Raw genomic sequence first — 22604 nt, 5'->3', positions numbered from 1 at the left:
GCGTGCGTGGCTGGGCGCGCGGGGATTGGCGACGCACAGCTGCCCGGGACGTGCCCCGCTGGCTATATGAGCTCCGCGGAGGCGCCGCCTCGGCCTTTTCTGCCTCGCTCCTGGTCGGTGCTGGGGCTGCTGTCGAGCCGCTCCGCTCCCTGAGACCGCTTGGCACCCGCTTGGCCCGCCGCCGCCACAGCCGCCGCCATCATGATCATTTACCGCGACTGCATCAGCCGTGAGCCTGCCGCCGCCCCGCGCGACAGGGAGGGAGGACGGGTTGGGGGGGGGGCTGCGCGCCGATGTGCGCCTGCGCAGCTCACCGGGCCCAAGTGGGCCGCCCGCGAGGTTCTCTCGTTCTGCGCTTGTGCGGCGTGTCGGGGGGGCGGGGGGGAGACCGAAGGGATCCGGGCCCAAGGTCCGCCGTCTGCGCATGCGTGGATGTTGCTGCTGGGGTAACGGAGGCTGCGCCTGCGCGCCTCGGGGCGTGTTCGACGTCATCGTCCTGCGTCCGTCATTCCGCTCTGGCCTGGGCGTCACCTGACCCCCCCCCTCTCCCTTTCTGCAGAGGATGAGATGTTCTCCGACATTTACAAGATCAAGGAAGTCGCCAGCGGCCTCTGCCTGGAGGTAGAGGGGAAGGTGAGCATGCCGGGGTAGGGAATGTCCCTCCCTCCCTCCTTCTCTTGCACCAAAACCATCCTTGCTTCAACCCTGAGCATGGTGTGCGCTCCCTAGCAACAATGCCCTGGACAGAATGTGCCCCTGGGCCTCGGGAACTCACCAGGGACTTCTTCCTTGATGTAGCAGTCATTCATGTATTGGTGGCATAGGCTTGCATGATGGTATCTCATCAGAAACCTGCTTGTTTTGAACAGATGGTAAGCCGGAAAGAAGGAGAAATTGATGATGCTCTGATTGGCGGAAATGCATCTGCTGACGGCCCAGAAGGAGAAGGGTCAGAGGCTACCGTTGTCACTGGCGTTGACATCGTAATGAATCACCATCTTCAGGAAACAAGTTTTACTAAAGAGTCTTATAAGAAGTACATCAAGGATTATATGAAAGCGTGAGTGATCTGTTTCTTTGCTGATTCAACTTCAGCCCTTGATCTGGTAGAATTGCTCCTCCACTGTCACCTGCCACCCCCTTGAACCTTCACAGAATCAGCCTCTCTGTCAGATGGATATCCAGCCTCTGTTTAAAAATTTCCAAAGATGGAGAACCCACCACCTCCCGAGGAAGCCTGTTCCACTGAGGAACCGCTCTAACTGTTAAGATCTTCTTTGGGATATTTAGAGTGAATTTTTTTCGCATTAATTTCAACCCATTGGTTCTGGTCCATCCCTCCTGCATACTATGGGCAAGTCTTTCCCTGCCTGTCTGGAATGATTAAGGTACTGCAGGCTCTAAACCTGAGGAAACAAGGTGATTTTGCTCACTACTAAAAATTTGGTCCTGAGTTTCTGAAATTTAAGTCCAGAGATTTCAGTGGTCTTAGAAGGGTATAATTGTATGGGAATGCTCAGCCAAAGATCATGTTGATGGTTGATGACCTTTCTTAATTTTGGTGGGAAAGGTAAAGTGAATGGCTTCAGACGATTTAGATTCTGAGGTATGATTAATACCAAAACAATAGTAGCTACAACAAATACTTGAAAGGTCTTGGCAGTATCTTGCTTAAATACAAGGACCTCACTCAAACCCCAACCCCATTAGACTTTTTTGGGGCAGCAAAAAGCAGGATACAAAAAGCAAGCTCCTTTGCTGTGTCCCTTTAATGGTGCTGAATGAGCAAATCTGTCCACTCCCAAGAGTTGCAGTAATGCTGGATGGAGGAACAGTAAGAGCACTCATCCCTTTGTTGTGAATTCTAGCCAACTTTAGGATTGTAACATGTTTCGGCTTGACTTTGTTCCCTGTGGGGATCTAAAGCAGCTTATATTATTCTCTTGTCCTCCATTTTATCAGTCAGTCAGTCAGTCAGTAACCTTTTATTGGCATAAACTCCATTTTATCCTCACAGCAACCCTGGGAGGGAGGCTAGGCTGAGTGTGTGTGATGGACCCAAAATCACTTGGCAAGTTTTCATGGCAGAGGTGGGATTTGAACTTTTGGTTTCGAGGTCTTGGTCTGTCTTTCCCACTATGTCACAGTGGCTGTAATAACTGAGGAGGTTTTAAATTCCTGTTGGTTTGTTAGGAAGGGGATATTTTCCACCCTCAGGTGAAAGTGTGAGGGGCTCATGGCCACCAACACCAAGGAAACATCTCTAGCAGAGGGGATGGTTTGGATCCTCATCTTACACAGCTTCCTACTCCAGGCTTTCTCAACCATGGCCTATGGGGAAGGGGGGCATGTATACAGCTATGCTCCCCAACCATATTTTACACGATCATTCCACTTCTGGGGGTTTCTTGAAGCCTGAAGAATGTTTCAGGGCTCTCAGTGGTCAAAACGTTAAACGGCTGTTTTAGTTAGCCTGAGCACAGGATCCTGTAGGCTCTGGTAGATGAGCCTACAGGAGGGAATATTTTCCTTCCTTAGATGTGCTGCTTGCCCTTCCTAGCTTCTATAGTGAATAAGCCTTTGATTTCATGACCCCAGCTTTTGACTCTGCAACTCCCATGGTCATACTGAAGCTGGGTTCCAATTTTGAGGCTTCAAGCTTTTCTGCCGAATCATGCATTCCTCAGACAAATAGATGTGTCATTTCTTTGTAGAACTCGTGTTCTTTCCTTATGCTTTCACTGTTAATCTTATGACACAGACAAGACCAGAAATGTTGAAGGTGTTTTTTTTTTGGGGGGGGGGGGCTGTCATACAAGCAGTGTTTACTGAATCAAAACTCTTTGTTTATTTAATAGGTTGAAATAGGTTACTTCTAAATTGGCATGTAACATACAATTTGGCATGTTTATGGTGCTTAAAAGTATTAACATGTAAGAAAATATCAAATATTCCAAATACAGTTAGCATTTTTATTTGATTTTAATACCACCTCTCAAGATAGTTTACAATAATCCTTATCCATCCATGGTTCCTCTATATATTTGTGAAACACCCTGGGGGGTGGGGCTGTCCAAGTTGGAATAGGGCCAATCATGGTGCAGCCAGCTTTGCTAATTGGCCCTGCCCCTGCAGCTCTTGCCCTCTGTCCCTGGATTGTAGCCTCTTTGCTCTCAGACGCCTGAGTGCCTGGAGCCAGCAGCAGGTAAGGGGAGAGGGCCCTGGGCAAAGGGTTGTGGTGGAGGGCCTGCTTACGAGAGCCTCCAGGCCTGCTAGACTGGGCTAGCTAACGAAGGGCCTCTGGGCCTGCTAACAAGGGCCCCCTGGCCTGCTAATGAGCTGGCCAGCTCCCGCCCCACTTGATCCAGCTGTGAACTGCGGCCCAAAGCCACTTTTAGCTGACTGGCCGGGGGCCAGAAGAGGGGACCCTTTCAAGGCCCGTTCTTAGAAACGGCCTTTGAAGCTAGTGAAATAATAAAACAAAATCTTAATATAGAAAAAATTCTGAACAGCCAGGAAGTTCCCCACCTAAAATTCCTCCACTGGCTACCTAGACCAGAGGCGGTGTAGAATTGGAGGGGGAGGGGGGGAGAGATAGAGGTAGAATCTGTGTCTCACATTCTAGTTAGCTGCAAAGCACCACCCGACACTGCTAGTATGTGGTTCTGTAGCCATTCTCTGTGACTCCGACAGGCTGTCTTCTTTTTAGAATCAAAGCCAGACTTGAAGAAACAAAGCCAGAGAGAGTAAAGCCGTTCATGACGGGGGCTGCAGAACAAGTCAAACATATCCTTGCAAACTTCAAAAATTACCAGGTAGCTTCCTTTTCTCTTTCAATAACATCTATAAATGATGGGGTTTCTCTCTCTCAAGTTTGGAGCATATTGGTTTTTCCTGTTGAGTAAACCTTGACATTTTTTAGGCTTGTGAAGGAAGTCTATTTCAGTGCAGATGGGATATCTTCCTCGTCTGACTTTTCTCCTTCCTAAAGTTTTTTGTAGGAGAGAACATGAATCCTGAAGGCATGGTGGCCCTGCTGGATTTTCGTGAGGATGGCGTAACTCCATATATGATTTTCTTTAAGGATGGATTAGACATGGAAAAATGTGTAAGTATTGATGAAAGGCTGCAAGGGGGGGGTAGACTTGGTGGTTGTCTGAGCAGCCACACAAGAGCCCTGCTGGCAGCCGTGTTGCACATCCTGCTTGTGACCCTGACAAGCCAGCTCCTCTCAAAGTCCACACTCAAGAGCAGTGAGACAGCCACCCTCTCCAGCAACGGGGAGGAGGGGGGCGGCGAGCTCTGGTGCTCTGTGTCTCCAAGGAGGCATTTGGATTGTTAGCCACCAAAGCACAACACGTCCCTATATTTTGTGTCATTGTGATGGGAAGAGCTCCTCTTGTCTGTTCATAATTGGAGTTGAATCATAGAGTTGGAAGGGGCCATACAGGCCATCTAGTCCAACCCCTTGCTCAAAGCAGGATCAGCCCAAACCATCCTAAAGCATCCAAGAAAAGTGTGTCTCCAACCTTTGCTTGAAGACTGCCAGTGAGGGGGAGCTCACCACCTCCTTAGGCAGTCTATTCCACTGCTGAACTACTCTGACTGAATTTTTTTTCCTGATATCTAGCCTATATCGTTGTACCTGTAGTTTAAACCCATTACTGCGTATCCTTTCCTCTGCAGCCAATGGGAACAGCATCCTGCCCTCCTCCAAATGACAACCTTTCAAATACTTAAAGAGGGCTATCATGTCCCCTCTCAACCTCCTTTTCTCCAGGCTGAACATTCCCAAGTCCCTCAACCTATCTTCATAGGGCTTGGCCCCAGATCATCTTCGTCACTCTCCTCTGTACCCTTTCAATTTTATCTACGTCCTTGAAGTGAAGCCTCCAGAACTGCACACAGTACTCCAGGTGTGGTCTGACCAGTGCCGTATACAATGGGACTATGACATCTTGTGATTTTGATGTGATGCCCCTGTTGATACAGCCCAAAATGGCATTTGCCTTTTTTTACCGCTGCATCACACTGCCTGCTCATGTTTAGTTTACAATCCACAAGTACCCCAAGGTCTCGTTCACACACAGTGTTACCTAGAAGCGTATCCCCCATCTAGTAGGCATGCTTTTCATTTTTCTGACCCAGATGCAGAACTTTACACTTATCTTTATTAAATTGCATCTTGTTCTCATTTGCACATTTTTCCATTGTGTTCAGATCTCGTTGAACTCTGTCTCTATCTTCCGGAGTATTTGCCAGTCCTCCCAATTTGGTGTCATCTGCAAACTTTATTTATTTATTTATCATACTTCTATACTGCCCTCCCCGGAGGCTCAGGGCGGTTTACCGAGCCTTGAGGTACCCTGCTACTCACCTCTCTCCCATCATTCAGATTGTGTGCAGTCTGCTTCTTACCCTTTCCCAGGATCATTTTTCTCCTCCATAAAGCACCTAGTGCTTTAGCTTTCCTTTGAGGAAAAGGTGTCCCAGCTTCATATTTGTTTTTGCTGTCCTTTCTGATTTTTTGGGGTGTGGAGACACCAGACTCCCTAGTTACAAGTTTGTGCAGTTCCTGTCCAGTTCCTTGGGAGAAGTGCTCCCTGATTTCTTTTTGCTTCATGTTCATTAGTCAGGTGCTGATCTGGAAGAGGTGGTCATTTGGGTTTACTCCTCAGCCTTTGGTGAGGGCTTGTTTAAAAGTCTCTGTACTTGGCTGGCTGAGTCACCCCCTCTCCCAGGTGCGCTTCCTGGTGCACTCAGAGTGCCAGAGTGGGACTTCTCCCTTCAGGCCATGTAAGGGAGAAAATTAAGCATGGTTTCCTTAAAGAGGCAGCATCCTAATAATGATCCTGGCATTTCCACTCCCTTGATCTGTAAAAATGAGCCCATGGGCTTCTCTTCCAGTTGTCCAGGAAGTAACCTGGATTTAATGTTGTTAAGCTGCAAGATTGATTTGTCTTTACTGGCCTAGCCAGCCTTCCTCTATGCGGAAGGAGCTGGCAGGAGTCATTGTCAGTCTGTATAGACAATGGCTGACCCTGATGAACCAAAAAGTCTGATTCAGTAGAGGGTAGTGTCATAATTCACAATGCACCGTGAATCTGTGTGCCATTTGCATTCAGTGCACCACATGCATGCAGATTGTACATGATTTTGCTATAAATTGTAGCCAGGGCTTATGCTGGGAGGGTACAGATAGCAGGAACAGATGGACTTGTGCATGGAGGTGCTTAATTAAGAACACGGCACTGGTCTGCTGAGTTTGATTATTTGTTGTGGGGTGATGTGTAACTTGAGTATTTTTGCAGCTATTGAATGAACGGTTATAAATCTGGACAGCCTCAGGGAAAGCTAGGGTGTTTGTAACCTTGGAAGGTTAAGCATCTGCTGATAGGCCGGGACCAACTCCTTTGGCTCCTTGGCTTGCATCAAGGTGCAAGAGCAACTTCCTTGCGCTTCCTGCCTGCCCAGTCAAGTGGCAGCTCAGATTGAATTGGGGAGGACAGTCAAAGCAACCAGCTTGACCATTCTGGCCATAGAGCTGGTGTGTGTGTGTGTGTGTGTTTGCTAACCCTGGTTCCTTTCTTGACAGTAACAAGAGGTCTTCCCTCCTGGATCTTCTGTCGGCGTCCTCATCTTCATAACTGGCTGCTGCTCTTTCCTCATCCACAAACCATCATGACTCGGCAATGTCTGACAACTGGACTGCTGTCACCTTGAGCTTAATTTGGTTTATTTTGACCCTGAATTGATTGGAGTGGAGGCATTGTTTTTAAAAACATGTCATGTAGGCTGTCTAAAATAAAAAAACTCATTGAAACCCAGCATAGGTGATGCCTCTTGGTTTAATGTGTGGAGCTTTCTGCAGCTCTTGTACACTTGAAAGGTTAGCTTCTCAGTAATGTAGCCTGGTCCTCTTGCCTGCCTGCCTGAGACAGTCTCCAGGAAGGAGAAGACCAGCCGGCCCCCTGGACTCGCTGCATGTGCCTCACAAAGGAAGGTGTTCCTTCTCAAGCGGACCTCGTTCCTCTGACTGCTCAACTAACTACAGTAACTTTCTGGAGGACAAGATTTGGAAGCCCTAATGTTGGAGTTCCTTTGAGTTCTTAACTAGTCAAGGAGAGATGGATGTTTCTTCGGTATATTATTGCGAAGTTTGTCTGAGGCAGAGGGAGTGGAAAGAATCCTTGGCAGCAGAAAGCAGCGATTAGGCAAAAGAATCTCTACTGCTGTAGAAAAGAACTGTAATAACTAGCTTAGCAGGATGCTGAGTTACATTGGCACATGGATTGCTTTGGAATCCACTGAACAACAGTTTTAAGTGCAAATGACTGCAAGGAGTTCCTAGTGTCTTTGGAATACGTACCTCTTGCTCCCTGGCCAAGGGCTGAACAAGCAATTAAAATAACATGAAAATCCTGCAGTGCCTTCCATAGGGCATCTCCAGTAGAACTTTTAGCAAACACAGAAAAATGAGGGATTCCATTATTTCAAGCCTTTGTATAATGTTCTTGTGAAAGAAGAGGGTGATTCTGGGTAAAAAGCATGGAATGAAGCATTTAAGCGAAAATAATTAAAAGCAGCATTGGTAGAAGCCACAAATGGTAGCAGGGGTCAGCAGCCCTTTGGAGCAGTTGCTGTGTGTTCAGGAGATCTCTGCTCTTGGGATCAGAGAAATACTCCCAGCTGTGGGCCTAGTTCTTGCTTCAAGAAGGGAGACGTTGGTGTTTTTATTGGAAATGTGCAAGAAATGACCAGGCTGTTAGTTTGCTGTGCTGTATTACTGAGACAAGAAAAATTCTTCTGCTGCATTGCCTGTGATTATTCTTGGTCTTCATTGTTGGGTTCAGAAGTATGATGTCTGTGTTCGATGTAATCTGTTCTGCCAAGTTGGCATGTTCTCACTGGCTTGTGGTCTGATTCCTTTGTGAGTCTCCACAATTTTCCTCGGTCCTCTCTGGCCTTTCCTCACCCCACACTGTGCTGCTCAGTCTTGGAGATTTGACCGACAGCTGTTGGTGGGGATGGGGGGAGGGGTGTTGTCATCAGGTGTGGTATGAATGTGTGCCTGCGTTCATCTAACATGGGGTGTTAACAGGTTGTCCATACTTCAAAGATTTGAAATTCAGCAGCTTGAGTGGCTTGTTGAGTTCAGCCAATGGAAACTGCCTCTTGCCAGAGAACTCATGCTGGTGCCGGGGGCGTGTACTCGGCCACGGGAGTGGCCCACTCTTGGTATTGAAGCCTCTTGCCCTGTGCTATGTACCTGCCAGTTCATCACTTATGAAAGCTGGTTCAGGTGGGTCACTGAATTGTTCTGAAGCAGCGGAACAAAGCTTGAATCCAGTGGCTTTGTTTCTTTGTCCAAAATGGAGAGCCTGTAGGTTTATGCTGAGGGCAAGGGATGGGGGAGGCAGAAGAGAGCACTGGAATTGTTCTTGCCAAAATTCTTCCAGCTGGCTTGAGGTCCACAAGTAATGTGGTTCTTGGTGGCTTGTGGTTTTAAGGGCTAGAAACTCCATAGGCAGAAGGACTTTCCAACAGAAAAGCTCCCTATGTTTGCCTTCATGTTGGCTAAGTGGGGTGGTCTTATTAGAAACAAAAAACTTCTAGACATTTCAGAGGCTTGAGAAAGAGCTATTTTAATTCCCACGGGAAATGGTGGAAATCCAAATACATGCAGTATTTTCATATCAAAACTCATTCAATTGTTCTGCTTTAACAACAAAATGTGTCACCCAGCATATGAAATTGTATTATTGGGCATGTTTATAGTATTTAAAAGTATAAATGCCTTCATTTTCTACAAGCAGTTATTCAAAATACATCCTGTATTAAATGAGAGAGTTTATGCTGTTGTAGCACATTTCACTCTTTCCAAAGGAGGAGGGGGACAGGTCTGAAATGCTGAAGATTTCAGTCTGGACATTTCATGAAATATGTGCTGTGCGTTTTTAATTTTTTTTTTTTGTAAAGCATAGCCCTAATGATGGATCTTCTAAGAGCTACTTGCACCCAGTGTGTGTGTGGCTACGATAAATGTGTTTTGAATGTAGCACATGGCACACAATGTGATTTTAAGTCTTGATTAGTCATTACAGCGAGCAGAGCATACATCTGGAATGGCATATGGAGCATCTGCTTAAAGGTGAGGAAGACCCATTTATCCTGGCAATTCTAAACCAGGCAGAGGAGAAATGGAATAAGATAGTCTCCCCCCTCCTCAGTCCCTTTAGTCAGAATTCATAGAAAGTCCTCCATGCTCATCTTGTCCAACCCCCTATGGAATGCAGGAAATAACCACAAGAGCCAAGCACCCACTTACAATCTGCCTAAAATCAGAATAAAAAAATGGGCTTTAGAAGGAGTAAGGGGAAGGGACGGAGAAGGGAGATCTGCCCCCCCCCCAGCCTACCTTATCCTGGCATCCTGGCCACATGGAGGTGCAGAGCAGTCCCTTGGGGAGAGGCCCCTGGCTGCAGCAGCGGAGAGCTGCCCTTGGGTCCGGGAAGGGTTCTTGCCAGAGAGAGAGGCCTTGCTGGACACGGGAAGTGGTGAGGCCCCTCCCCACCGGGCGCACTGGCGGAGAGTGGCCCCAGAGTCAGGGAAGGCCTCTCTCCATGGTGGACCCAAGGGCAGCCTCATCAAGGAGGAGCAGGCAGTGCAGGCAGCTGCTCCAGGGACCATCCCTATCTGGAAGTGCCCAGCTTTGCTCGGTCAGCTCCTGGAGCTTTGCTTGGTTGGCTCCTGGAGGCGGACACTCCAGGGGCCAGCCCAATCCAAATTGGCCCGCTGACCCTGACACCACCCAGACAGAGTGGCCCTTTGGGATCAGACAGGGCCGCCTACATGGCTCTTTCTAAAATATAAGGATATATATATAGCCAAAGATCCTGCTCCCAACTTTCCCCAAATGCTGCTCCTAGAATCATAGGATTGGTAGAAGCCACAAATAGCAGCAGGGGTCAGCAGCCCTTTGGAGCAGTTGCTGTGTGTTCAGGAGATCTCTGCTCTTGGGATCAGAGAAATACTCCCAGCTGTGGGCCTAGTTCTTGCTTCAAGAAGGGAGACGTTGGTGTTTTTATTGGAAATGTGCAAGAAATGACCAGGCTGTTAGTTTGCTGTGCTGTATTACTGAGACAAGAAAAATACTTCTGCATCTCCAGGGATAGTGAAGTCACCTGTGAGGGGAAGATAATGAAAAATTTCCCCTTGTGCCTGCAGAAATTCCAGCCAGGATCCAAGCCTTTATATGCTGTGCTTTACTGTACAGTTCAAGCAAGATATTCTCCTTGGTGATTGTTCTTTCTTCTTTCCACTCTGCGTCTGTCTAGCAAAAGAACTCCCCCACCCAGTCAGGAAGATTTCAGACCTCTGCTGGTTGCCTTCATGAAGGCATGGTCCTGAGAAGGTAGCCTTGAGACTTGGGGGATACTAAACTCATAGCCACATATATACAGTATTTGCTGGCGTATAAGACTACTTTCCCCCCTGAAAAACATGCCTCCAAGTGGGGGGGTCGTCCTATATGCCGGGTGCACTTCAGTTGGGATAGACATAGCTGCCCATAGTACTGTAATGTAATGTAACAAACTCTATATTTTGAGTGGAAATGTTGGGGGGGTCGTCTTATATGCCCAGTCTTATACGCTGGCAAATACGGTATTTTACGAACAAGAAGTTCGGCATTTTAACAAACTGGGTTTCTGGTCCCTATTGATATTGCCTTCCTACAAAATGTGATTAAAAATGGCAAGTGTTAAAGAAATCTAATACACATTTATTCTATTTACCAAAACGCACAAACAGAATGTTCTTGGCATCATCTTTAAAAAGGGGAGTTAGGCTTCTTGAAAGTGAGTCAGTCCTTGCAGTCTTCGCTGGCTGGCTGAGCTGTCTGGTTAGTCACTCTTATCTTCACCTTGGTAATGTCTATATTCTGGCTTAAGCTCCCATGTGTTCTTGTGTGTCCCCTTAACATTGTAGATGCCTATTTCTCGTAAAATTTCTTTCAAGTAAATCTGGAAAAGAAAAGAAAAAACTAAATAGGAAGAAGACAAACACATAGGAAGGACAAGAGGCTAGCAGCACTTTTAAGGACCAACAAACCCTGTGGCTGGGGAAGAGCTTTCAGGAAGGCATCTGAAGAAATTAGCAGTGACTCCCGAAAGTGCCTCCCCTAGAATCACAGTAGGAAGGGACCTCCTAGGTCGTCTAGTCCAGCTCCATGCACTGCAGGACACTCACAGCCCCTGCCACAAATGTTGTAGTCTTGAAGGTGCAACAGACAGATGAACACAATGACCCATCTGGATGTATCATTAACAGCTGCTTGGTCCTGTCATTGTCTTCTGTTAAAACACTGGTGAAAGATTTCTACTTCATATGGAAGGCATTGAATGCCTTGAAGGTAACACTCAGAAAGCAGGACTGCGTCCCGGTGTTAGACAGACCAAGGCACGGGCTGCATTTCATCATCCAAGTTGTTCCTGTGCTGCATTACCCTCAAGAGATTCCTAAAAGCAACATTGGAGCAGTCCTATGAAGTCCTAGGGTCTTTCCATCAATATGTCACAATATTGGCTTAAGGCTTGGAATTCATGGTGGCTTCTATTGCTTCTGCTAGTGCAAGCCCGGCTCAGTTGTTTAAAACAATTGAATTTTTGACATCCTTAAAAGGATTGCCCCAATTAGACATGACCCATGAAGCTTTTGCAAGCTTTTTTGCAGAGAAAATCTTGTCACTCTGCCAGAACTGCCAGTTTTGATACAGTTAGGGCACTAGAGCCCCTTTGACCAGCTCAAGGTCCAGTTTTGGACCACTTCAGTCTGCTCTCCTTGGCCAATATGAGCAGGATGCTGGCAGCTGTCCAGCCAACCACGTGCCCCCTTGTCTCTCATGGCCAGTGAGGACATCCAGGTATCTTCCTGGGAGATTATCAACTTGTCCCTGGTACAGGGACTTTCCCAGAGAGGTTAAAGGAAGCTGTGGCTAGGCCACTTCTGGAAAAAAAAACAGGGCTGAACCCAGCCAAAATAATTACACACAATCAAATAATCCAAAATAATTACACACAATCAAAACAGGTTCCCAGGTAAACTCTCCCATTTTCATCATATTTTGAGATCCTAATTTGAGGTCTGTCAAACTAGGATCTCAAAATATGATGAGCATAGAGCCGAAGTGATAATACGTGATGGTGAAAATATAATTAAGGGCCATAATCACTAATGAAGATAAGGAAAACGGGGGAGAGTTTACCCGAGAACCTTTTTTGATTGTGTTATTACTTTGGATGATTAAGAATATTTACGATTATTTGGATAACTAGGAGAAGAAATTAAAGCATTCTTTATTGGATTTTCAATAGCCTGGATAATTCCTATTTTTTTTCATGGGACTGTGATATCACAAGGAATTGACGGTTTGATAGGAGGAGGATATGGCAGCAAACACTTCTCTGGATTACTTAGATGGTGATATTTGTTTCCAACTGTGTACCGTTTCAGTGCTTCAAAAATTCTTTAGCAAGACCCCCACCAGGTGGCAGCCATGCATCATCTGAGCCTCCAGCTAATGCTGCCCCAGCCTCCCCTGCCTCATGCGGTTGTGAGCAAGGGAGAACTTCTGGTCAGAATCCCCCAGAAAAGGGGATTCAACCTACTGACCCAGAATGGAGCTATTCCTTGGGCTGAGGCAAGGTCGGCAGAGGTCTACAGGTTGTGTGCTGGGGAGGTAGGAACTGAGGTTGCTTTTACCTGCCACATTGATGAGTTTTAGTTTTGTAACTGGGGATTGGAATGCTAAAGTAGGAAGCCAAAAGATAACCAGGATAACAGGCAAGTTTGGCCTTGCAGTACAAAATGAAGCAGGGCACAGGCTGGTAGAATTTTGTCAAGAGAATACAATGGTCATAGCAAACACTCTTTTCCAACAACCCAAGAGACAACTCTACACATGGACATCACCAGACAGTCAACACAGGAATCAGACTGACTATGTGCTCTGCAGCCAAAGATGGAGAAGTTCTATACAGTCAGTAATAACAAGACCAGGAGCTGATTGTGGTTCAGATCATCAGCTTCTTGTTGCAAAATTTAGGCTTAAATTGAAGAAAGTAGGGGAAAGCACTAGGCCACTCAGGTATGAACTAAATCATATCCCTGACGAATATACAGTAGAGGTGACAAATAGATTTAAGGAATTAGATCTGATAGACAGGGTGCCTGAAGAACTATGGACAGAGGTTTGCAACATTGTACAAGAGGCAGCAACTAAAACCATCCGAAAGAAAAAGAAATGCAACAAATCAAAATGGCTATCTGAGGAAGCTTTACAAATAGCTAAGGAGAGAAGGGAAGTGAAAGGGAGAAAGATACACCCAATTGAATGCAGAATTCCAGAGAAAAGCTAGAAGAGATGAGAATGCCTTCTTAAATGAACAGTGCAAACAAATAGAAGAAAACAATAGAATGGGGAGGACCAGAGATCTTTTCAAGAAAATTGGAGATATGAAGAGAACATTTCATGCAAAGGTGGGTATGATAAGGGACCAAAATGGTAGGGACCTCACAGAAGCAGAAGAGATTTTAAAAAGGTGGCAAAATTATACAGAAGAACTATATAAGAGGGAGCTTAACATCCCTGATAACCACAAAAGGGTAGTTACTGACCTGGAGCCAATCATAGAGTTGGAAGGGGCCATACAGGCCATCTAGTCCAACCCCCTGCTCAACGCAAGATCAGCCCTAACCTTCCTAAAGGATCCAAGAAAAGTGTGTATCCAGTCTTTGCTTGAAGACTGCCAGTGAGGGGACCACCTCCTTAGGCAGCCTATTCCACTGCTGAACTAATCTGACTGTGAAAATTTTTTTCCTGATATCTAGCCTATATCGTTGTACTTGAAGTTTAAACCCATTACTGCGTGTCCTCTCCTCTGCAGCCAACAGAAACAGCATCCTGCCCTCCTGCCGTATACAATGGGACTATGACATCTTGTGATTTTTGATGTGATACCCCTGTTGATACAGCCCAAAATGACATTCGCCTTTTTTCAGATCTCATTGAACTCTGTCTCTATCTTCTGGAGTATTTGCCAGTCCTCCCAATTTGGTGTCGTCTGCAAACTTGATGAGGAGTCCTTCCACCCCCTCATCTAAATCATTAATAAATATGTTAAAAAGTACCGGACCGAGCACCGAGCCCTGAGGTACCCCGCTACTCACCTCCCTCCAGTCTGATGAAACACCATTGACAACAACTCTTTGAGTGCGGTTCTCTAACTAATTCCCTATCCACCTATCTGAAACTACTCTCCTTCACTAGAATTTCCTGACAGGTAAGCCCTTTCCTCACATACAGTGCCACTCCTCCACCTCTTCGATCTATTCTGTTTTTTCTGAACAGTTCATATCCATCCACCATTACATTCCAGTCATGAGAATCATTCCACCAAGTTTCTGTGATGCCCACTAGATCATACCTTTCCATCAGCATGAGAAGTTCCAGCTCTTCCTTCTTATTGCCCATGCTTTGGGCATTAGTATAAAGGCATCTGAATCCTTTTACTTTTGGTTCCCTATGAGCTGGCCTTGCCGGTTGGGCTGCCCCCGATCAGTCTCCTTCCTTACACTCCCTATGTTGATCGTCTCCTTCCCCTTGTGGCTTCAGTTTAAAGCTCTCCTGATGAATCTCCCCAGGTTCCTGCCAAACACATTCTTCCCCAGCTTCAACAAGTGCAGTCCATCATGTGCTAGTAGACCTTCCTCAAGAAAGCCTATCCCATGGTCCCAGAAACCAAATCTCTCCTGCCGGCACCAACTACACAGCCACTGATTCACCTCCATTATCTTCCTCTCCCAACGCATTCCTCTTCCCTTGCCAGGCAAGATTGAAGAGAATACCACTTGTGCCCCCATTTGCTTGAGCTTCCTCCCCAGATCTTGATAGTCTTTTTTAATAGGAAAGATGGTATGCACGGACATGTCATTCGTTCCCACATGGCGCATCACAAATGGGTAGGGATCCATAGATTTGAGGAGTTTGGGCCTGAAATCTATTCTGGAGCTCCAAAGGCCCCGAGAACCGTCTCGCTCTACGCCATTGAGTCTTTTTTCGAACTGTCTGTCTTCTGGAGGATTTATAGGATGTGGCGCAATGATTCTATCCTGAACGTCTGTTTGCGAACCCACACATTCAGTCTCTTGAGGTTCAGCACAGCTTGCCACTCCCCCGACTTTTTGGATACAATGAAGAGTACACTCCGGTGTGCCTCTGCGCCTCTGGGACCTCCTCGATGGCCCCTATGTTGAGTAGATGTTGAATGGCCTGGGCCAGTTGGTATTGTTTGTACGATGATTTGGGGATTGGTGACACAACGAAGTGGTCCGGGGGTGTCCCCGTGAACTCTATGCGGTAGCCCTCTGATATGACATCGAGGACCCACCGATCCGTGATAGTCGGGCTCCATGCCTCCCAAAATGCATGGAGCCAATCACCGAGTCAGGCAGACTGTTTTTTGGCCCTTTGGTTATCTGAACTGCTGGGTCTGCCTGTCAGAGAACGTCGGGTAGTACTCGTTGTGGCAGTAGGATCTGATGTCCGTGGTGTCCCGATTTCTGCCCTGGGTTCTGTAGGGCTGAAAGGACTGACGCTGCCTGGGCCTTCCCTCACGATCCCTGCCTTGGTGGTGTATTGCTCTCTTCTTGTCCTTCGTCTCCATGAGGACTGGGTCCAAGTTAGACTCACCGAATAATAACCTGCCAGAGAATTTGGATGATAACGTGCTCTTAAGACGTGGTGTCTACCTTCCAATGTTTAAGCCAAATGTTACGCCTAATGGCAATGCTGGCTGCCTGCGCCCTGGCCAAGAACTGGATGGCGTCTTGTGAGGCATCCTCCGTGAACTCTGCTGCCCTCTTGATTTTTAAAATTGTCTGTCGCATTGTTGCCGTGGACAGCTCCGTTGATTTCAGCATGTCGTCAGTCCATATGACGATGGCTCTGGTAAAGTTTGATAGCGCCGCCGATGCTCTGATGACCATAGATGAAGCTTCAAAGGTTTTCTTTAATGTGTGCTCGTTGAGGCGATCCACTGAGTCCTTGAGGGCATTTCCATCATCCTTGGTAAGTACTGCCTCCGAATGTAGAGCAACTACTGGAGCGTCCACCAGGGGGACTTTGAGGTCTGCCATGGCCTTCTCTGTCAAGGTGTAAAGCTTCTTGGCCACCGAGGTGAGCGTTGCACCTCCTGCTGGAAGCGCCCATTCCATCTTGATGATTTTATCAAAATTGTCCGGGAAGTGGTGTACAGTCTGCACTGGTGATCTGGCCTCAGATGGTGAGCGCCGCATGGCTCGTGTGTTCCTGGAGGAGAGTGAAGTTGCTCTGAGCCGGGGGGGGGGGCTTTCTCTGTTCCCCCTGTCACTTGTGCCCTCCCCTTCTGAGATCTCAGACTCGAGGTAGTCTGAGTATGGTGCTGGAGAAGTGCTTCTCCTGGAATCTGGAGGTGGCATCCCAGTCCTGCTCCCTCCTACCACACTTCCGAGGGTGGGAGGGGCTGTCTTCTAGGTGTCTGGCCCTGAACCTGCGCCAGTGCATTTGGTGTGCTTGGGTGCTCCTGTAAGGTCCTGCTCCCCTCCCGTCCTGCCCTCCTGGGCTTTGTGTCAGGTGACAGGGAGCCCTCACTGGACCTGCCGCGGACCTCGGAGCGGCGCCTGTGTGCCGTGCTCGCTTCCCGGGTGCCAGGCGCCATGTTGTAGTAGCCAGCCACGTGCTCTCGGCTGGGCGGTGCCATCTTGGAATGGCGGTTGCTGCCGCCGATAGAAGGTCCCCCTGCCCCGCCGGTTGTTCCTGGGTCACGTTGGGGGTGGGGAATTATGGTCTGGGGCTCCGCGTAACCCCCCCACTCCAGCGCCAATTGCGTCTCGCAGCTTACCGGCAGGGCTCGCCGGCCCTGATTGCTTCCCGCGGCATTCGGAGCTCCCGGTGTGCACTTCCCGGATGTCCAGGCAGGGATCTTCAGTCGGGCGGCATTCTGGGGCTCCAGTATGCCTGGCTCCGCTGACGGAAGCAGTGCCTCCATTGTCCTGTGCCCTTGCTGGGACTGGGTCTTCTTCGGCAGGAGCCAGTGGCCACAGCCGCAGCTCTATCATTGTTGATCCGTGGAGCACGTTTCTTCTTTTTGCCAGTTTTGCGATCCACGGGGAGGGGATGCCCCGCAGTTGCCGCTCCAGTGATCCGAGCGGATAGTGGGGAGGAGTCAGAATTGTCTGGGGCTCCTGGCTGCTCTTTGGCAACCACGGCTGCACTCCCTGTTCCTTTGGAGCCCCCAGGGACCTCTCCAGCTGGCTTCTGTGTAGCCGCTGATTCAGCCATGAAGCTTGAGCAAGGTAAAATCCAAATCCTGGACCGGATTACTTCCTCTGGCTCTGATCCCGTTCAATGTGGCCATGAGGGGGGTTAAAAATCTTCCCACAAACTGCCCTTAGGTGCCTTAGGTTTGGTAGTCTCAAGAGCAGGGCTCGAATGCCTCCTTCCTAAGAAATAGGGTAATCCAGACTGACTAGTCAGGCTCGGGTCGCTCAGGAAGGCGACTCTGAAAGTAATTTACATTTGAATGCCTTACCTGAGCGAGCAGAGGGATCACCCAACCAGCCTGGATGACTTCAGCCCCACTGAAGGAGAACAGGGGTAGTAAAATCGGGTCTGTCCCTTCCCCTCTGGTGATCAGTACCCCTAGGCTGACATTGCCTGGATGATCTATAGTAAACATAGCCTACACGCAGCAGACCTGAGGCTCCACAGGAAAGAATAGGGTGCTGTTTGTTGCCACCATCGATGATTAATTATTAATGTATTGGGTTTTTAAAAATGATTTTAAAATGTTTGATCGTAGAGGGCCTCGAGCCGGCAAGGCTGGGGGTAACGGACTAGAAAGTCAATAAATAAATACATGCGTGATGGGTGTTGTGGCTTAGGATCACTGTAGGGTTAGTTCTTTAAATGAAAAAAAAAATCTTCTGACCCAGATGAATTGCATCCAAGGGTACTAAAAGAACTTGCAGATGTAATTTCTGAGCTTCTGTCCATTATTTTTGACAATTCTTGGAGAACAGGGGAAGTGCCAGAATACTGGAGGTGGGCAAATGTTGTTCCTGTCTAGGTAACTACCAACTCGTCACGTTGATGTCTGCAGCTGGCAAAATTTTAGAACAAATAATCAGTCAGTTCTTGAACAGCTAGAGCAGATGGCTGTAATTACTAAGAGTCAGCATGGCTTTCTCAAGAACAAGTCATGTCATACTAACGTGTTTTTTTTTTTGAGAAAATTACTACCTTGCTAGATCATGGAAATGCTGTAGACATTGTTTGTGATTTCTGTAAGGCTTTTGATAAGGTTCCGCATGATGTCCTTATTGGCAAGTTGGTAAAATGCAGCATGGATCCTATTCCTGTTAGGTAGATTGAGAACTGGTTTACAGATTACACCCAAAGGGTTCTTGTAAATCATGGTCATCTTCTTAGAGAGGAGTGATGAGTAAAGTGCCTCAGGGATCTGTCCTGGGCCCTGTGTTGTTCAAATTATTTGTAAATGATTTAGATGAAGGAATAGAGGGGGACCTTATTAAATTTGCAGATGATACTAAACTAAGAGGTGTACCAAACACACCCGAAGACACAATCAGGATACAGAATGATCTTGACAGACTAGAAAACTGAGCTGAAATGAATAAAATGTATTTTAATAGAGAAAAATATAAAGTTCTTCATTTAGGTAGGAAAAATCAAATGTATCACTATACGATGGGTGAGACTAGTCTTGGCAGTAGGAACATGTGAAAAGAATCTGGGGGTCTCAGTAGACCATACACTTCAGTCAGCAGTGTAACTCGGTAGCCAAAAAGGCGAACTGGATTTGGGGCTATATTAAAAGAAGTATAGTGTCTAGAAAATGTGAAATAATGTTCCCTCTTCACTCCACTCCGTAAGTCCTCATTTCAAGTACTATGTTGAGTTTTATGTGCCACAACTGAAGAAAAATGTAGAGAAACTAGAGCCTGTCCAGAGAAGGGCAACAAAGATGGGGAGGGAGACCAAATATTTGGGAGACCAAATAGTAGGAGTAAAGGTTGAAGGAGCTTTGTCTGTTTAGCCTGGAGAGAAGAAGACTAAGAGGTGATAGGATAACCATCTTCAAATACTTGAAGGGCTATCATATAGAAGATGGACCAGAGTTGTTTTCTTTTGCCCCAGAGGGTCAGACCAAAACCAATGGGTTTAAATTACTTTAAAAGAATTTTAGGCCAAACAGCCAGAAGAAGTTCCTGACAGTTAGAGCAGTTCCTCAGTGGAACACAATTCCTCGGGAGGTGATGGGTTCTCCTTCTTTGGAAGTTTTAAAGTGGAGCCTAGGTAGTCATCTCATAGATATGCAGATTTTATGAACTTAGGCAGATGGTGAGTGGGTGGGCAGGAAGGGATGTGCCAGTGTTTGTTTCTTGTGGCCCTTCCTTGCATACTCAGGGAATTGCTGATCACCACTGTGGGATGGTAGGTGAATTTCCTCCAGGCCAGGCTGCATTCTGAAGATTTTTGATGGTGGGATCACTTGGACATGAAATGGTGGTTACCGTGAGTGTGCAGGTAATTGTGAGTTCCTGATTGTGCATGGGGTTGGACTATATGACCCTGGAGGGTCAACTCTATGATTCTATTCTAACAGATGGACTTTCTTGGATATCGCATCTCCCCACATGAGTTGGAGAAGGACCCTGCAAAACTCTGTGATGAGGTGGGTCCCACAAAAAACACGACACCAGCTGCAAAGCTTCTTAGGCTTTGAGAATTTCTATCATAGCGAACTCTGCTGAGATTGGCCTACCCTGATGAACTTACTGAAAACAAGGGATGGGGGTGAAGGGGCATGCAAACTGGGGTTAAAACCAAATTGGAGTAAGGAATGCCAAAGGGCATTTGACAACCTGAAACACCTTTTTACTTCCGAACCTCTGCTGCAGCACGCCAACCCTGAAATCCAGTTTGTAGTATAAGTAGATTCCAACAATGTGGCTATGAGGCCTGTGTTACTGCAGTGGGGGAAGGATGGGATCTTCCACCCCATGGTGTACCTTTCTCGCAAGTTTAATGATATAGTGCACAATTGGGCAATTTGGGATAAGGACCCCGCATCCACTAAGGTGGTCCTGTTGACTTGGTGACACTGCATCAAGGGAGAGCCCATCCCGTTTATGTTGTGGACGTAGCATAACAACTTACAAGCCTTAAAGCAGCTGTACAAACTCAAAGCCAAACAGATAAGGTGGGCTGACTTTTTCTCCTGTTTCAATTTTGAATGCAACCATCTTCCCAGTGAACAGAACTTTGTGGCAGATCTCCCACAACACGAGAGTTACGTGAATCCGGTGGCTGACACTGTCCTTTTCCCAAAGCAGTTGGGACTGGCAATGGCAGCTGAACGTGCCAACTGGCTGCAGGAGACTCAACAGCAGGTGATCTAGCAAGGAGTCACAACAAGATAGGGGACATGGGGACTGGGGAGGAGGAGGAGGAGGAGTGTGATTTGTTGGGTAAACTGGTGAACCATGAGGGGAAGTTTTTCATGGGAGAGTGGTAGTAAGTTCCTGCTCCTAGGAGATGGCAGGTTCTACAGCTGTGCCACGACAGCTGGGCAGCAGGTCATTTTGGCTTCCTGAAAATCTTCTGAGAAGGTGGTACTGCTGGCCCACCGTGCGTACGGACGTTGAAGCATACGTGCAAGGCTGGGGGTGGGGTAGCCCCAAGGCGTTGCAGCTGCTGGAGGTCCTGAATGTACCATGAACAGTTGTGGTCATGGATTTTATCACAGACTTGTCCCCCAGCCACCGGAAGACGGCAATATGTGTAGTGGTGGATTTGTTCTCCAAACAGGCTCATTTTGTCCCATGTTCAGTGCCTATCTCCATCCCAAAACTAGCAAGCATGTTTATTCAGCACACTTATTGGCTGCATGAGTCGCCTACCAAGGTGATCTCTGACTGCATGCCCCAATTCATTGCCACCTTCTTGCAGGAATTCCTGAAACTGATAGGGGCAGAGGAAGGTCTGACAACTGAGCTTCATCTGAAGGCTGAGCACATAAATCAAGTGTTGCAGTGCTATACCTCCTTCCAGCAGGGTGATCGTACTAAGTTCTTACCCCTGGCTGAATTTGCATATAATAATTCAACACACGTCACCATTTGAGGTAGTGACTGGAGTGAATGCCCGATTGGAACCCTCATGGGACCCCTCAGGCGACATCCCACTGGATTTTCAGGCGTGACCATGGCTGGTGGGGGTGTTGCAAGCAGCTAAGGAGAGCCATAAAAAGTATGCCAACAACAAACAGCCCTGAGCTCTGTTTGACTGAAATTCAACTAAAATTCTTTTAAGACTTCTTTTAAGAACCCTTAGAGAAGCATGCCATCTGGATGGAGACTTAAAAAAATTTTTTTACACATCAAGCCTATAACTTCATCTCTCATCTTAAATCTGTAAATTTGACTCAGCTCTTCACACACCCTTCTGGAAAACAGTGGTTCCAGCACAAGCCTCATCCATACCAAGAAGAAGAAGAAGAGTTGGTTCTTATCTGCCGCTTTTCCCTACTCGAAAGAGGCTCAAAGCGGCTTACAGTCGCCTTCCCATTCCTCTCCCCACAACAGACACCCTGTGGGATGGGTGAGGCTGAAAGAGCCCTGATATCACTGCTCGGTCAGAACAGTTTTATCAGTGCCGTGGCGAGCCCAAGGTCACCCAGCTGGTTGCATGTGGGGGAGTGCAGAATCGAACCTGGCATGCCAGATTAGAAGTCCGCACTCCTAACCACTACACCAAACTGGCTCTCCAAGGTGGAAAGAGATGTTAAGCGTTCTTGCACTATATGCTGCTGCATAGAAGAGATTTTATCTCAACAGATGGAGCCAATATTGGCATGTTCAGAATTCAGAGTACCTTTATTGGCATAATATTGCAAAGCATAAGACGAAAATTTCAAACAGTTCCAGATGTAAAATCCATCGTAAAAAGATTTTCATTTAAAATTACCAGCAAAAACTTTGCTACTTTTATAATAGTTGCTGAATCCCTCACATTTAGTATCATTTTAATCCAATGTTAACACAGCTGAATTTCAATTTCTTCAGATAATTAGCTAACGGGCGACAATATACTTCAAACTTAGGGCACACCAGAAGTATATGGTACAACATGTCAGGGACACTACATCCATGTAAACAGTATCTCTTTTGAGGAGGGATCTTCAAAAATCTACCTCAGGTGGCATTTGAGGGAAAGATGTTTCAGCGAGCTACTAGAAATGCTCTTCTTAACTGGTGTGTCTCCAAATTTTGGAGATACATGGGCATGGATTTGTATGTTAAGGGAAATTCCCAGAAGTGGGGAGAACATACACTGTTGTTAGAGAAGCCCAGAATCCGGGTATCCTGATCTTCTAGTCTCTGTGATATTCGTTTTAATATAGTCCTTTTGTCCCCTTCAAGGATCACTGCCGTGTTGTGGCAAGGGAGCTTGCGTAGCTCAGTGAAGATATCAGATATGC

At 47.1% G+C, this 22604-nt stretch overlaps 2 protein-coding genes and 1 non-coding gene across 3 annotated transcripts in view; 2 read left to right on the top strand and 1 right to left on the bottom strand.

Annotated features, from left to right (window-relative positions):
• Nucleotides 1–4: 4 nt before the first annotated feature.
• Nucleotides 5–6827, top strand: TPT1 (tumor protein, translationally-controlled 1). Its single transcript, XM_077344029.1, has 6 exons — nt 5–229; nt 560–633; nt 870–1060; nt 3710–3815; nt 3992–4108; nt 6596–6827. Exons 1-6 carry the CDS (start codon nt 202–204, stop codon nt 6596–6598), a joined length of 519 nt encoding a protein of 172 aa, XP_077200144.1. The 5' UTR covers nt 5–201; the 3' UTR covers nt 6599–6827.
• On the top strand, nt 6382–6511 carry LOC143840865 (small nucleolar RNA SNORA31). The gene has a single exon (XR_013232456.1). It is a non-coding gene; the product is annotated as a small nucleolar RNA SNORA31 (small nucleolar RNA).
• Nucleotides 6828–8628: 1801 nt separating the features above from the next.
• The window catches only part of GTF2F2 (general transcription factor IIF subunit 2), a 128767-nt gene continuing 114791 nt past the window's right edge, over nt 8629–22604 (bottom strand). Inside the window, exon 9 of the mRNA XM_077344027.1 lies at nt 8629–11024. Coding sequence (XP_077200142.1) covers nt 10905–11024 — 120 coding nt within the window. The 3' untranslated portion in view covers nt 8629–10904. The remainder of the gene's footprint in view (nt 11025–22604) is intronic.

The sequence above is a fragment of the Paroedura picta genome, chromosome 6 (genome assembly GCF_049243985.1).
Source record: "Paroedura picta isolate Pp20150507F chromosome 6, Ppicta_v3.0, whole genome shotgun sequence".
NCBI classification, from domain to species: Eukaryota; Metazoa; Chordata; class Lepidosauria; order Squamata; family Gekkonidae; genus Paroedura; species Paroedura picta.
This window is presented reverse-complemented; position numbering and strand designations above follow the sequence as displayed.